General features: G+C 46.9%; 1 protein-coding gene across 3 annotated transcripts in view; it reads left to right on the top strand.

Moving 5' to 3' along the window:
• Window positions 1-5,794: 5,794 nt before the first annotated feature.
• Smoc1 (SPARC related modular calcium binding 1) overlaps window positions 5,795-16,502 on the top strand; it is a 176,513-nt gene continuing 165,805 nt past the window's right edge. For 2 of the 3 annotated variants that reach the window (XM_023702458.1, XM_023702454.1), the window contains exon 1: window positions 6,029-6,157. In XM_023702458.1, the coding sequence (XP_023558226.1) occupies window positions 6,059-6,157 (99 nt within the window). In that variant the 5' untranslated portion in view covers window positions 6,029-6,058. Of the gene's footprint in view, window positions 6,158-16,502 lie in introns of all 3 variants that reach the window. The other variant, XM_023702464.1, reaches the window with a different exon arrangement.

Raw genomic sequence — 16,502 nt, 5'->3', positions numbered from 1 at the left:
ATGGTCCATTAATGAGACAGCTACAACTCTGTACAATTTGGGCTCAATCACACTTCAGGCCCACTGAGAAAATGTGTAGAACAGCGCAAAATTGCCTTGTGGGTCAGAGAGGAAGTGGGAGGCTTGTCCATTCATTCTGGTTCCCCATCATTTGAGGGTGCTCCCAGGAGCATACCTTCTAGGCCTTTCTGTGGCCACAGGAGGACATTGGGCAGACAGAGGAAGGTTGTGTGAGCTTAGAAAACTACTGGAGAACTCAGGGCTGATGGGTACACAAGGCATGAATAGTGTCTCCTTTGGCTCCTACAGGAACCATCCTTTCCCATGTTCTTTAGCTGGTGGTTTTAATACTACTCGGTCCCATTGGACCCCAATGGAGGTGATCTTTTTAAAAAGTACTTTAAACTTTTGTAAAAATCACTATTACTTAGCAACTATTATTCCTTAGACACTTTCCAGTGTACACCAATACTTATTTTTAAAAGATAGAATAAGACTTGTTCTATCTTGTAATTATGATATTGGACTCTTCCATAAGATATATTATATTTTAGTGATCCTATCTTTTTATGTGGGAAAATATTTCACTCTTTTTTTATAATTTAGGAATCATTTCATCATCTTTTATCAATTATTCCCAACAAAGCTGAACAAGATGAAAATGAGAAAGGAATAATGATTGCGTCATTTATGCTGCAAGAGTGTCATGAATTATCTGAACTTAACTATCTTTTTTTTTTTTTTTTTTGTATTTAGGAAAGAGCCTACAGGATGTTTGGGGTCTTACTACTAGATTGGACTTGTAGTGATTCTCCTGTTTACAGCCTCCCAAGAGCTGGGATTACAGGGACACACCACCACGCTGTCTCAATTGCCATGTTAGTGCGCCCTGGTGGGCGGAGCCAGCATGGCAGGCCTGGGAATCAAACCCCGGCCCCTTAATCTGCTGAGCTATTTGGCCAGCCCTGAACTTTATCATCTTTGAATCTTCCTGCTGTGTTGCCTAAAGTTTTGCATGATTGTTAAGAACATATAAAATAAAACAAGGATAATTTTAGATATCATGAACAGAGGTAAAAAATCTGGATTTCTTACTCTCTGCTTGTTATGGCAAAAAGAAGAACATAGATCGAGGAAGTGGATTATATGATTATTAGGTAAACTGGAAGATGAATTCAATGAGATAGTAGAGTTTAGACAAATGATGAAATCGATTATGTGAGATACATATGGCCTTTGAGTACGCAGAGGACAATACCCTAGATAATTTTTTCCAAGTCAAGAATTAATGGATTAAAAATATGATTTCAAGATGAGGAAACATGGTATTTTTATCCAGTTAGTCACTCAACAAGATGAATTTAATTCCAGACTGTTTTAGGACAAAAGCTTAAACCACTTTATTTTGCTAAGAAGACATATGACAACATTCTTTTTTAGGTCTGTATGCAAAATTTACTTAAAATAATTTGTCAATGGAAAAATCCTGTGGACGACTTTTCATAAAAAGCAAGTGGAAGATATAGAAAAGAAAATATTAACTGAAGATTTTAAACTGTGTCTTTTTGTACAAAAGAGAGGAATGTCTGGATTTTTTCGTCACCATTTTCATCGGTGGATTTCAGTTTTAAAGTGTGGTCTTGAGAAGACTAACATTTGTGGGGAGCTTCCCTCGTATAACAGGCACCTTTCATCATGCCTGTCAGTCTGACTGGTTTTGGAAATGCTTGGTGGATTTGAAAACATACTTCCGGCTGTGTCTATGGAGGGCTGCTATCAGAGATGACAGGCAGGTGGGCCAGCCAGCTGAGGAGGGAAGACCCATCCCGACAGTGGGCCTGCGATCCAGCAGGCTGCAGCCCCGCTGGAGTGAAAGGGAAGGCGGAGAAAGCTGGCTTGCACTTACAAAGCTCCATTCTGTTCACATGAGTATGCTTTTGCTGCCATTGCCTGTGGACATCAGACTGGGTCTTCTTCTGTATTTCAATGTGGATTTCTGCTAGTGGTTTTCCAGGAGCTTGTAGGCCTTCAGTTTTAGGCTGGCACTGCACCCTTGATCCCTCTTACTCTGTGGCTTCCAGCTTATTGCACCAAGCAGCTGCTGAACTTCCAGCCCTCCGGTGTGTACACAGTCATTGTAGACTGCCCTGTCTCTGATTCTGCAAGCCTATCTAAAAAGGTTCATGCGTAATTATACATATATATATATATATATATATATATACCTTGAATCATGACTGTGATTATGCATATTTCCCTCTATTGATTGTTTCTCTAGAGAGCCCCAACCCAGCCAGATGGTAAGGATACAGCATGAATCTAGAAAGAACTCAGTACACTTGATGTCTGTTGTGGCTTGTATGTGGACACCTCCCCTCCAAAGCCTCATGTGGTCCTACATGAGGAATTTTCAGAGGTGGCGGGATCCAGAATGTGTGGTGCTGGGATTAGAGGTGTGTGATTTCTGCATCAGCCCATGGATTGGTTTGGCCTAGATCTGGGAGTAGATAATGAGAAATCCCACCCTGAGTGTGCATCCTGCCAACCCTAAGGGCAGTAGCCTAGATAGAATGTGAGGAACAGAAAGAGAGCTGCTGCTTGCTGCTTGCCTCCTGCCCTGCTCTGTCATATTCTATTTCTCCTCTGTGATGCTCCTCTGCCTCAGAGCCATCCAGTTATGGGATGAAACCTACAAACTGAAAAGTGACTAAGATGGTGTTCCAAGCTCCTGCACTCAGTAGTAGGTCTGGCAAGAGTCCTACACCTCAGACATGGCTGCTGTCATGAGTGACTTGAATGTAAATCAAGGTATGTTTACACTGTAGAAGCTCTTTGCTCCAAAGATTCATTCCAGATCACCAACCATACAAGACCTTCCTGCCCCTTAGGTCTAAGTTTCCAAATACAGTATAGGTTTCCCTCTTAACTGTAGTTTTTGGGTATCTGTCTGCTCTCCATCTTAATAGTTTGCAGCCTCTCAGAGGGTAGGGTGTGGGTCCAAAGATGCCTCACCACAATGGACATTGTCCTAGGCACCAAACGAGATGCACTGAAGTGCTTGTTCAAATGAACAGAAAGGTAGGCACTATTCTGAATGCAACTCTGAATTATACAGGAGCATAGACATATCTACGAGGCTGGTGTTTCTCACTCATACTAAATATCTGCGGTTCTACTGAAATATTCCCTCACAAAAAGAAGTCCCATAGGACAAGGAACATGGTCCAAACTGAACAGATCAGCTGCCAAAAAAGATGGGCCTGTTTTTGAATGACAAACTGACTTCTGGGGAAAGAAAGAGCCTGTCAATTTCACTTTTTGGTTTGACTTAGACAACTGAGCATGGCAGAGAGATGCTGTTTGAGACTAAAAGTTCTCTGGAATTTCTAACCTTCTCTGGGCCTGAGAGGGCCTGGGAGAAGGAAAGCCTTCATTTGAATGATGGCCATGGATACAGCGATCCCTGCATGCCACCCATGGGGAAAGAAAATACTTGCTGAGTAAAATGACCAGGGAGCAGTTTCTTATATTTTAAAGCAGTTGCTCATATTTTAAACTAAGCTATGGTTGAAATCCAGGATCATGTTGATGTTTGGACCAAAAAGCACTTGGAAATAAATTTTCTGGCTGGAAAGCAGCATTCGGTGTTAAAGATGGAAAGGACTATTGCAGTGTGCTTTCTGTAGGTGCTTTTTACTGCCAGACATGATGTGGAGGGGCCTTAAGTATATTTACTCAGGCCAATAGATTTCTCAATAGAACAGAAAGATGTTAACCAGTTTGATGGACACACCTGGCTAGGGGGATAGAGTGAGGAGTAACCTGCCAGCCTGTTGAGCATGATGGTGACATTCCTATCCTGTTAGGGTCCTTGTAGGTGAGCACTTAGGACACGTGGCAACTGCTGTATTTCATAAGGTGCAGCTCAGAAATAGAATTACAAATTCCCCGGATACTGGATCGCAAGGGCTGTTTCAGGGAAGGCCTGACCCTGGCTGGAAATGGCCTCATCTTCAAAGCCCAGTCAAGCCTCCAAGTCTCAGTTACCTTGCAGGCACCAAAGAAATCCCTGATGACCCATGGACAACATCGAACCCTATGGCATGTGAGACTGAAGTCCTCACATGAAAGAGAGAGAATTAGGCTTCCAAACTGTGGCCTGAAAATTCAGCACTATCACTTACCTGCTGTGTGAAGCCAGGAAGGTCACAGTCTCATGGATACCATTTGCCTACCTCCAGGTAGGAGCCTCTTCCCTACTTCCCATTTTGAGGAGAAATGAGGGGAGACACTGCTGCGAATGCCAGATGGCAGTGTTTCTAATTTGACCGTTCTGCAGGCTCTACATATTCCATTCTTTTAATCCTGGCTACAACTCAGGCAGGGATACAATTTTTAATCCCCATTTTATAGAAGGGAAAACTAGACCTCAGCACCAAGAGAATTCTCGTTCAAGGTTAGACCACTAGGTGGCAGACCCAGGACTGAAACTCCCGCCGTGGAGCTCCGGCGAGTATGTCTGGCCACTGCACTAATCCCAGTAGAGGAAGATGACAGTTCTTTCGGAGGTGTTTTCAGTGTTTGTTGGGAGAACCGCAGACACTTTGTTCTTGATCCAGTGCCCAGTCTGGGATCTTCCGCCCGGGGACAGTCGGGAAGGGCAAAGCCCGTAAGCCGGGGAGCAGTGCGCTCAGCCAGGCCTGCTATTTAAAAGGGCAACGGGCTGCAGCCTGGAGGCTGATTGGGCCAGTACAGGGGTGCACAGAGCTGAATGCTGGCGTCATGGGCATCTCCTTCACACGGTTCAGGGCAGAAGTCCCGGGGAGCACAGTTAATCTTTGTCAGGACCTCCCAGCCGGACAGGGAGGAGAGGACAAGGGCGTTAAAGGTTTTACAGTCGGGTTGGAGAGAAGAATCCCTCCTGGAGCTAGTGGCTCAGACCAGGGAAGCAAAGCATTGCTAAGAAGATAATTGTGGCTCTCCTCTCCACGGAGCTAAGTGCCCAGGAGAGAGCTGACCCCCATCTCTGGGACCTCTGCACCCACAAACTACTGCCCTCCCCATCAATGGCTTTTCCTTCTCCTTACAGGGGACCAGGGCGCCTCTGATTCTCTCTCCCGGGCTGTGAGGCCTCAGGAAGCGTCGCCTGGCAGCTCAGAGGGGGGAGCCAGGAGACCTAGTGATTCCTCTCCACGTCCCTCGAGACTTCTTGGGGCAGCTGCTGTGGACTTGGGTGTCACGCCCAGGGAACTTCTAGGCCAGCAGCAACTGCTCCCATCCACTCCTCACTTTCCACGCGGTCCCAGCCCACCCTGCGCGGGTCACCTGGCGACTCCCTGCGGCCCCTGATGTTGCTGCAGCAGGGAAACAGATTTCTCAGTGCTTCTGTGCCCTGGCGTTGTCCTCTGAAAACACGCAGCTCGAAGTGCTTTCGTGCCTCTTGCAGGGAGCTATTCGGACAACCACACACTTGAGCGAAACTACACGCACCAGGCTGCCTGGCCAGCAGGGGAGCGTTCGGGTGGGTTTGAGGCTGCTGGAACTCGTCTAGGCTTCCTCAGGCAAAAAAGGCAAGAGAAAGTTACTGTTTAGCCCAGCGTCCCCAGGAGTCCCCTGGGGCAGCTCGAGCAGTGCAGCTCTGAGTGTTGCCCGCTGCCTGCCGGCCGCCCCTCTCGCCCCTCTCCCATTGGCTCTCACCTGCCAGCGCGTCGGCTGCTACAGGCCACCGGGCCCGTCCATCAGCCGCCGGGCCCGCCCCGCCCCTCCCGGGGGTTTATAACGGGAATTCCCATGGCCCGGACTCCGGCGTCCAACCTGCTGCCCCGCTGCCCGGCCGAGCGCAGCGGACGCAGCGCGCAGAGCACACGGCCGAGCACTCGCTCGCGCTCCAGCTCCCGCCGTCGCGGTGCGTGACCGACTCGTCCTGCCGCAGCCGCCACCCGCCGCCGCCCGCTGCCCGCTGCGGCCGCGAAGGCCCCTGAGCAGAGCCCGGCCGCGAGGCAGGCGCGCTGTGCACCCTGCTCCGCCCGCCCGCCCGCGCCCCCGCCCGGCCCGCACCATGCTCCCTGTGCTCGGCGCCCGCCTGCTCACGCCCCACTTGCTGCTCGTGTTGGTGCAGCTGCCCTCGGCTCTCGGCCACCGCACCACGGGCCCCAGGGTAAGTGCGCTCCAGACGCGCGCCCACCTGCGGAGGGAGGCGAGGTCGCCGGGCGGCTCACCCCCGGGCGCGGGAGGAGAGGAAGGAGGCGTCAGGTCTCCGAGTCCCAGCTTCGATTCAGTCCCCTACGGGCTTCTTACAGAAGTTGCTGAGGAAAAATCACTCCCACTCCACCTCTTGGGACACCAATCCTCTCCCCCAACTGCCTCTCGTGGGGTTTTCTTTCCCAATTTCTTCTCCCGCGGCATTTTGCTCTAGGGCACCCAAAGGTACCTCTTCCGTCCGAGGGAGCCTCCCTGAAGTCCCGCTTCTCTGTGGTCGCGCGCTGCGACCTTCCCGGCGAGATGGCCTTCTTGGCAGGCGGGGGGCAGCTCTGCCTGGAGTTTTAGGTTACCCGGGAGCCACACAAGGACCTTGTGTTGTTGTTGTTTTAAAAAGCGATCGCTGCTCGTAAAACCCACAGCAGATAATTTTAATGCTCCCTCCTGCCGGCACGGCCCTGGAGGAGGGGCCGAGGTGGGGGGCCGCGGAAAGCTTGCACAACGTTTGAGGGTTTCTTCTCCAGGGTGCAGTGCCGGGAGGTTAGATTACTTGTTGAACCTTGGTCCGATTGGAGTTTGTGAACGACATGCAACGTGCCAATTCTATGCACTGGACAGGCTGTCCAGGGCATTGTAAAATCTGGAACCAGCGTGGTTGTGTTTATTTCTGGTCTAGATTGTTGTCCTCCCCGACACCCTCCAATTGGTCTAATAAAGCATTTCGCTGCTTTAAAAATGTACTGTTAACCCCTCTAGTGGTTTACTTGGCCACACTTAATCCAGGCCATCTCTGGCCACCCGTCCTGGTAAGTCAGCTCTCAGGCTACCTGCATGTCCAGTTCTCCTAAAGGTAACTAGGGTGTCTGAAAAGGAGATTGCTCGTGCTGTCCCTCCTGGATGTCCGTGGGCCCCATGTCCTGGATGGCTAGCCAGCCCCATTCACACCTGTTCAGACTGCAGCTTCTTGATTCATGGATCTTGCTGTATAAGAGTCGCCTTTGTCACTGATGCGTGTGGAGGAACAGCCTCACAAAGCCTGGAGAACCTTAATGACTGCTGAGATGTGTGACTGCTCCAATGTAGAGCCGATTACACCCAATCCGGCTATCGCTGTGAGATCAGATTTGCAGCCACTTAGGAAAGAAAAGTGTTTGTCCCCGTGTTGGGCCAGCCCTTGCTTTTATGACCAGATGTGCAACAGCAGCAGTTAAAGTGCGGCCGATTAGATCCAGGGCGTGTCATAAATCCTCGACAGCAGGCATTCGCAGGGCTGAGGCAAGTCAGGACTCTGGGGGTGACTTTTATGGATGCCGATGAGGATGCCTTTTAAATGAAACTGCTTGGTTTGATATTAGGACTCGGAGCTCTTAAACTCTGAGGTCAGGAGAGCCACAGCGTTCCTCCAATAATTAGGAACAGTTAAGACAGAGACAGAGACCAGAGCAACCCGGCTGAAACCTGGATGCCCGCCCACAGGAGGGTCCACGGGAGGGTTGGGAGCAGAGAGGCCCTCCAACAAATGGTAGGGAACTCATTTGTTCCTGTCTGATGTCCCAAGCCACAAGGCCCTCCTGCCCTGGCTTCTGAAGTTGGAGGAAGCCCCTCTTAAGGGGAAAGCCATGGCTCTTAGGGGAAATCTTTGGTTAAGGTTTCCCAACTTCTTTAATATATTAATTTCATAGAAGTGATGGAGCATAAGTGAGAGCTTTAACCAGGCTTGGGGATACCTCAGCTATATCTTTCTCTTTACTTCACTTTTCCTTTTGCCCTTTCTATCTCTCGAACATTTGTGCGCACATATGAGCACACGTGTGTTGAGAGGGTGCCAAGGGGAAGCTGCTGTCTTGAGCACATGGTTACTTCATTGATATGTACACCATGGGCAACAGTAAGAGTACCAGAAATGCGCATTTGGTGGGTCACTTTACTGACCTCTTATGCTTACAAGAAGAAAAGATAGATTTTTTTTGGGGGGGTGCCATTTTGCTGGAGAGGAGAATAGGCTCAGGGAGGCTTGAATCCCTCATGGTGCCCTGTTGTGGCTCTGGGAGACAAATCCTAGTTTAAGTGGGTTGAGAGAGTGTGTGCTTTCTATGCCATTACCACCCAGAGCTATAGGGAGTGCTGGCCCAGCCTGGGATGCTGTTCCTGCTAAAGGAACAGATGACTCAACGAGAAAACTCTGGACCCAGATGCATCAGATGGGTCTGCAGAGAAAGCACTAACAGTATTTACCCATGTCAATGAAGAGTAACATTTGAGCTTCCGTCTATCTCGAAGGCCTCCAGGTCTCTTCTATGGCTTCGTGGTGGCCCCACAAGTATGACTGTCATTGAGACTGATGGCATTATAGGAAGAACAAAGACATCTGGCTTGTTGTGGAATTCCCTTTGGGCACCCTTAGGTCTCTTCTGTTAATCTTTTGAGTGACAGAGGTTTAGAGATTGGCATCTGTTCCAGCTGGCTTTCTAGGAAACCAAGAACATGCCCTCTTGGTTTAACTTTATCTGGCTCACTAATTGAGCTCCCCTGGGGCCTAGACCCCAAACCTTGCCCCCTTATTTGCTTCCTGCCTTCCTTCATAAAATTCCTGACATTTGTTTGACTCTGGGAGCCAGCAGCTATCAAGTATCAGATTGGAGGCTATTATGTAGGAAGCACCTGATTTTGGGGTCTTTTAGCTCTGAGCAGCTGCTTGGCTACCTGGGATGCTGGTCAAGATTCTTTTAATTACAGAGCAGACAGCCATTTCTTTAATCCTGCCCAATTTACTGAAATACTTCAGGGGAGGGCTATGGCAGGGAGGGGCTCTCTTGGGCTGGTTCAATCTGGTTGATGGTCAGGCCAAGTCGACTGTCTGTTTTTGTTTAATTCTCTGTCTGCTATTGAAGACCAGGAGCAGGGTAAGGGCAGGGGCTGAGCCGTCTTGTCCATCCTTGCATCCCCAGGACTCAGGGTAGGGTAGGGATTTACTCCCTTGCTCTTTGTGGAATGAATGAATAAATACAGATAAAGTGCATGTGATGATGATCCACAGATTCCACTTTTTAATGCTTTGCCATGACCAGAGGCAGGAAAATAAAGATATGAGAAGTTTGAGAAATAGGAGCAAAGGAGAAGATCGAGAGATCTGGGTCAGAAATTGATTTCACAAATGTTTTAGGTACATGCTTTCTTTGTTCTCTCTGCTCTTGGTTACTTGATTCAATTTCAAGCCCAGCTCCAATATTGCTTTTCAACAGCTCTTCACCCATCTTCTAATGTTTGATTAGAATCCATAAATCTCACCTTGGAACAACGTCTGTATTTGGTACTCTTCTACCTTCTAATCTTTCTACAGTGAATGTTGTACCATCAGGCCAGCATCTTCCTTTTCTTGGCAGGAAGTTATCTCTGGGCTTCTTCATGCTTGATCCTGGCTATATGTGAGCATACTTGCAGACCTGTTGAGGGCAGAGTAGAGACCTTCTCAATGTCCTTGTCCCATTGTAGAACATTGAGATCAAATGGGCTGTATAGTGAAAGCCAGCCTGGAGCCCTGCTCTCATCTAAACCTGAATTGGTTGCTTATGTGCTGGGCTTTCCATTTTTATGCTTTTGTTCTTTTTGGTTTTGGTGCTGGGAATCGAACTCAGGACTCACACTTGGCAGGCACTGCACCACTGAGCTAAATCCCTGGCCTGGCTTTTGTTCTTTGTTTAAAAATTAGTACGTAGTTTGGTTATGAGAGAAGACTGGGGAGGATGGAGCAAGTGATCCTGCTTGGGGAACTGGCTTTAGTTTTTCCCTAGCTCCTTTTCATGTCACGTATTTGCCAGTGTGGCTTTTAGGCTGTCCCTTTCACTGGACAAGCCTGACCCAGGTCTGCACAGGGTGGGTGACTGATCTGCTTAGTGTGCTTCCTGTAAACTGAGTGCCCAACAAGAACTTTTCCATGTGGAGGGATTCATCGGAGATGCTGCTTAGGTGTCAGGCCAGACTTAAACCTTTTGGTAGAGCTGATGCAAAATTAGGGAAACAAACCTGAGGTAGCTAGGAAGAGGAAACAGTCGTTCCCCCGTCCATAGGCAGTGCAGGCAGAGTGGAAAGCTCTTTGCTATCACCTCATTGTCTCCTGAAGTTGAACACTTACCTTTCTTATGGCCCAGTGGCTTCACTCCTAGACACGTGAGCCCAACAGAAACTTAGCTCATACAGGAGATGTGTGTGACCTCGTCCATGAGACCGCAGACCGGAAGAAGCCCAAGTGCTCAGCAGTCTGAGAAAAAGCATAAACTGATGAATTCACAGAGTGAAAAGTTATCCCAGCCCAGACAAATAAACAAATGACATGCAAAGTCAGGAATGAATAAAATATTAAATCAAGGAATTTTCTAATAGCTGTGTCAGGAACTCCTTTATAAACCCACACATAACTAAAATGAAGAAAACTTTTGGGAAACACATATACAATGAAATGAAAAGAAGCTCCAGGAAGGATTGCTCCTGACTCATGTGGAGTCAGGTTGAGGCCAGAGGTGGACTGCTGGGAAGCAGATGGTTAGTGTGAGCTAGTGTCAGACCTTCACATTTAGTGGGAGAGAGAGAGAGAGAGGATGCATTTGAAAGTATTTGTCTGTTATTAAAAGCCTAATAGCTGATTAAATAAAAGGGCAATGTGGACTCTGCATAAATCAGTGTTGAATGTGTCATGAACCAAGGATTATAGTTAATTCAGTTCTTTGCACCTGAGGTCAAGCACAAATTCCTGGAGTCAGGCACTCTTTCCTTGCCTCCTTCTGTTCCCCCTCCCCCTTTCCAGATGTGTATGTGGCCCTGATCTAAAATATCCCATTGGGGAATGGTTATTGGCTTTTGTTTCAATTATTGGCCAGTCGGATTCAGAGCAGGCCTGGGCCCTGGCATAAATATGGACATCAGTTAGCCTTGGTCCAGCTGGCAGTGGGCAATCTTCCCAATCCTTACTCAAGAGGTCTGCCCTATGCATCTAAACCCCCAGCTGGCATGGAAAACCACTCACTACCAGATGCAGCTCCAAAGCCTGATTTGCCAGTGGGGGTGGAGGTAGCGGGTGGGGGCAGGGAGGCCTGTTTCTAGTTGATGCCTGTCCTCTCCCTACCTCCTTCGCCCTCCCTGCTTTGCAGGGGCTGGGGTGGGTGCTTGGCCCTCTTTTGCAGGTACAGGGCACCCTTTCTCTGCAGATCACATAGAGATTTATTGTTCCAGCAGCCAAGTTCTGACATTGCCACCAGTGGTGGGGAATGTCAGTGCTGAGGGCTGCCTCTTTCTGTGTTTGTCACTACAGAGCGGTTGGGGAGAGGACAAGGGTTGAGTTGCTGATGAGAAATCGATCGTAGTTGCTGGTGAGGCTGGCCAAACAGAGTTAGCATTGTACACAGGACGTGCTCTGCACAGCCACGAGTCACGGGGGCAGTGAGAGAACTGGATCTCCGTGAGTGCTTCCAGCCATTTCTATAGAGAAGCAAAGCAGCATGGGTCCCTATAGCAACTAATTGGGTTTTGCTTCATATCTGGTTTTATTCCGAATTCAGTTGTTAGATCCCCAGAGAACCTTGCCTTTGACCAGCACCTACGCCTGTTAGATGTGCAGCTCTGTGTCCTTCCAGGATGCTGCCTTGGTCGCTTTTGGCCTCCCTGTTTTTGAGCCAAAGCAGGGCAGCCTGGTTTCTGTGGTACCTGATTCCCTGTCAAGAGGACCAGGACTGGTGAGGTCCCCAGAGGTAGCATGTCAGGTGCATTGAAACTGGACCCGTGCCCTGTGCCCGTGAGTGGTAGATTAGATCCTACAAGGTTTGATTTGTAAAATAATGACTGGACAAAAAACTGGACCTTCTTCCCAGAATGGTTTATTTTTAGGACTAGATAAGCATCTCTGAAACAGGGCTGGGAGTTCTAAGTAGTTTCTATGGGTGTTTGTTGTGCATTGTTTTTGAAGAGTTCTGCAGAGTCCCTGGGAAGAGAACATAAAAGTAGGTAGTAAGCAAGAGAGCGAGGGGAGGGTTCTTATTAAAGGACATAAGTCACTCCTTAGGCACACAGTGACACTGGTTAGGGCAAAACCCATGACCTGTGTGTTATCTAACAGAACTTTTTGCAAGGACAGAAAGTTGGATAAGAAATTTTCCAAGTTAGCCACATGGGGCTATTAAAAACTTGAAATGGGTGACTAGAGCTAGAAACTGACTTTTAAATTTTATTCAGTTGTAGTTAAATGTAAATGTTCATAGCCACACCAGACACCAAAGTGAAAGGATGAAAGGTTGACTTTAGCTCACAGTTTGTAGAGGTCTCTGCTCACTGTTGGCTGTGTCTGAGGCAGAGGGGCATCACACAGGTGAAATAGTCCATGGCAGGGAGGCAGGCAAGAGCTGGCGAGGGACAAGGACAGCTCTTTCTAGCCCTGTGTCTTTTTTTTTTTTTAGCTCATCTATCTATCCTTCCTTCCTTCCTTCCTTCCTTCCTTCCTTCCTTCCTTCCTTCCTTCCTTTCTTTTTGGTGGAACTAAGGATTGAACTCAGGTCCTTGCCCTTGCCAGGCAAGCACTTATTCTACCAAGCTATCTCCCGGGCCCTCCCTTGTGTCTTATCTAGGCTATTTAAGGCAGGTAGCACTCACCTTCTCAATCTTAGTGCCTTTGAGTCTTGCACTGCACCATGAATTAACCCCAGTGTCACATACCTCACTCAGATCCAGCCATTGCTGAATAAGTTGTGCCTGTGACACTTTGAGGGGACATCCTGACCAAGCCCTAATCTTGCGCATGGCTCCTTCTTCTGCCCTGGCCCTCGGCTGCTCTGAGCCACCTTACAAGTCCAGAGCATTCCTAACAGCATCCTGCTCACCAGTGAAAGTTGCACTTGCTGCCTCTGGTCCTCCCGGAAGTGCCCCAGGCTGAATCCTTTCCATTTCCTGTGCTTTGTCCTGTAGTCTGTGCTCCCAGCTGCTATGAGTTCCAGCTGAGCCTCGGGCAGCCTCTGCACAGACGCGGATGGATGTAGACAGACTGAAGGTGGGGTCTGGATCCACCACTCTGAGTCTGAGCTAGTAGTCTAACTGCTGGGTTCTCAGGTCCTGGCTGTAGCCATTGGATATCACAGTGTCTGTTTCCCTGAGTAGGTGGAGGACAGGATAGATAATGTTCATTGTATTAACTTCCTATCGTGGCGGTGAGAAATTATTGCAAAATTAATGGCTTAAACAACACATATTTCTGGAAGTCAGAAATCTGACATGAATCTTAAAGGGTTAAAAAATCAAGACTGACTTGCTCTCTAGAAATCCAGGGAGGATTTCATTTTCTTACACTTTTCAGCTTCTAGAATCTGCCTGCAGTCCTTGGCTCATGGGCCTTCCATTTCAAAGTCAGTCATGGCCAGTCAGGTCTTTCTCATGCTGCCAGCCACCTCTTCTGCTGCTCCTTTCCCCATTTAAGGGCCCGCTGTGGTTAGGTCAGGTCTACCAGATAATGTATTCTGATCTTAGTTTAAGGTTAGCTGATTGACAGCTTCAATTCCATCAACAGCCTTAAAATTTTTCTTGTCCCATAACAAAGCATTATGCGAATTAGGAACCAAACATTTTTGGGAGATCATTTTTCTGCCTCCCATATTCATGAGAAGTCCGGCGTAATACCTTGCTCGTTTATGGTGCATGTTCACTGAGGGCTACTGTTATGACTGTATCTGTTACAATTTTTCTTTTCGAGTGGGGGTCTCTTCTGGCAAAGTTGCTTAATTTTCTTTATAGACTCCTTCCTGCCCAAGAGCAGGTGCTTAGCAAAGGTTTATTTATTTATTTATTTATTTTTTTTTTTTTTTTTTTTGGCGGAGCTGGGGATTGAACTCAGGCCCTTGAGCTTGCCAGGCAAGTGATTATTCAACTGAGCTATCTCCCCGGCCCCTAGCAAAGGTTTATTGAATAATGGAATTTTCAATAGCTGTAGATGTTTTCTTTCCTTATAAGGATATGCAGGACAGTAAAAAAGCAAGCCAGAATGTATGGTTTCCTTTGTGTAAAAAAATTTGGTTATACTTAGAGAAGTTTGGGGGCATATACATTACACAGTTAGTGGCAGTTATCACAGGGCTGCCCAGTTTCTGTGAGATGCATTTTAGTAGCTGTTAAACTAATTCTGTTTATAATGCACATCTTTTAATTTTAGAAGAAAATAATGAAGGTTAAAATATGTGTCGGGGCCTGCCCTTAGCTCAGTTGTTTAAGCACCTGCTCATGCAAACACAGTCAGTAGGATACCGCAGTTCAATCCCTAGCTTGACCTGCCCTTCAGGCAGCCTGAACCACCAAAATACAAAACAAAACAAAACACAAAAAACAAAAAAAACCAAAAACATTCTTGAATCTGTTTAAGTTCAGCTTTGATACTGAGTAACTTTTGTCAAAGTCGCCATCTCATGCATTTGGTCTGTGCTCATGGGGGGGAGGGTGACTTTTAGGGCCAGTGACAATGAGCACTAGGCCTCCTTTTCCTTGGCAGCATGCTTTGAACCCAGACTGCCTCAAAAGAAAGTCTTCAGTTAGCCCCAGCAGGACACAGCAAGATGTATTCATTGGTGCTTGTAGGAATATACATTAGCAAGATCACTTTGTACAACTGTAGTTGAAGCTGCACATACTTCTTGCCCTTGTCATTCTGCGCCTTATATACCCAGGAGAAACTCACTTAAAGGTATGTGAAGAGATACCAGATAAGGCTGCTCATCCGGGCATTCTTTGGTGGTAGTAAAACATTGGAAACTAGCTACATGCTCATCAGTGGAAGCCCTGAAAAATAAATTGTGGTATATCCAGCTAACAGACTACTACACAGCCCTGAAAAGGATTAATCTGAAGCTATACTCATTATCTTCATTATCATAGATCAATTTCATAATTGAAATGTTGAGCTAAAAAAAGGCAGATTGAGGAATAATACCTATGCACGCTATTATTCATAGAAAGCAAGAAAACATTACACATTGTAAAGCACATGAGAAAGTTAAGGGCAGTGATAAGCACGAAGCTCACATCCTTAGTTATCTCGGGTGTGAGCGTGAGGTGGGAGAGCAATATGTTTGAGGCACACATCGAAGGCTGCGACTGAGCTGCTGCTGTGTTCGGTGTCTAGCTGGGTGATGAGTACATGAATTTTCAAACTCCCTTTTGTGTAAGTTGAATAATAACACAATAAAATTTTTCTTCTATTGTACTTACTCTTCCTGAATGATGCAGAATGGGATTTATTATTTTCTCAAAGTTACTGGCTATTAGTTTAGGAGTTTCAGAACTGAAAAATCAAATCCAAGATACACAGTTAAATTTAAATTTCACATAAATAGCATTAAATTTTTTTTAAAAAATATTCATTTACTTACTTATTTGGTACAGAGTCTTGCTACACAGCTCAGACTCCCAGTGATCCTTGTGTCTCAGCTTCCCCTGTGCTGGGATTATAGGCATGCACCACCATGCCCAGTTTCTGTGGCCGGCACGACACAGCCGAGGATCTGGGGCTGGCATGGCATGTGGTACCAGGGATCAAACCCAGGTCCTGTGCTTGCCAGGCAGGTGCTTAGACTGCTGAGCTATCTCCCTAGCCCGTAAATAACATTTTATAATGTTATATAGAAGTATGACTCAAATAAAAACTAATTCATTATTTACCTGAAATTTGAATTTAAATGGATATCCCGACAACCTTATACTAGGGTTTCTTTTCTCTTCTAATTTAAAAAATAGAGATGTAGTTTTTTTTTATTTTAAAGTATTACTCTCTTTTTCTGTCATATCTGGTAAATACCTTTTTAGTATGTTATATAGAAAACACTGTGGTTCCATTTATAGTAAAGTTTTACATTCTTAGATAGCTAATCTGCCACCATGGTTTTTATCTTTCATGTTAGACTGAGAAAGGTGTTATTACAATTTCAGAAACCGGAGTAAATAGGTTTCTAAAATCCTTGACATGTAAATGGCAGGAAGCATATTACATACAGATTATCTGTTATGTTTGCTATATATTTGTATAGTATTTCCTTTGAACTGAACTTTTTTTGTGTGTATTTTAGGGAAGGGCCTTCGGGGTGTTCAGGGTCTCACTATTAGATCAGACTTGTAGTGATTCTCCTGTTTACAGCCTCCCAAGAGCTGGGATTAAAGGCGTGCGCCACCATAACCAGTCTCAATTGCTGTCTCAGTGTGCCAGTACAGCAGGCCCAGGGATCGAACCCCCGGCCCCTGTGCCCGCTTGGCCCAGGGATCGAACCCCCGGCCCCTGTGCCCGCTTG

Source organism: Octodon degus, unplaced genomic scaffold (genome assembly GCF_000260255.1).
Source record: "Octodon degus isolate 3935 unplaced genomic scaffold, OctDeg1.0 scaffold00007, whole genome shotgun sequence".
NCBI classification, from domain to species: Eukaryota; Metazoa; Chordata; class Mammalia; order Rodentia; family Octodontidae; genus Octodon; species Octodon degus.
The sequence above is the reverse complement of the archived record's forward strand: the minus strand, read 5'-3'. Positions and strand labels throughout refer to the sequence as shown.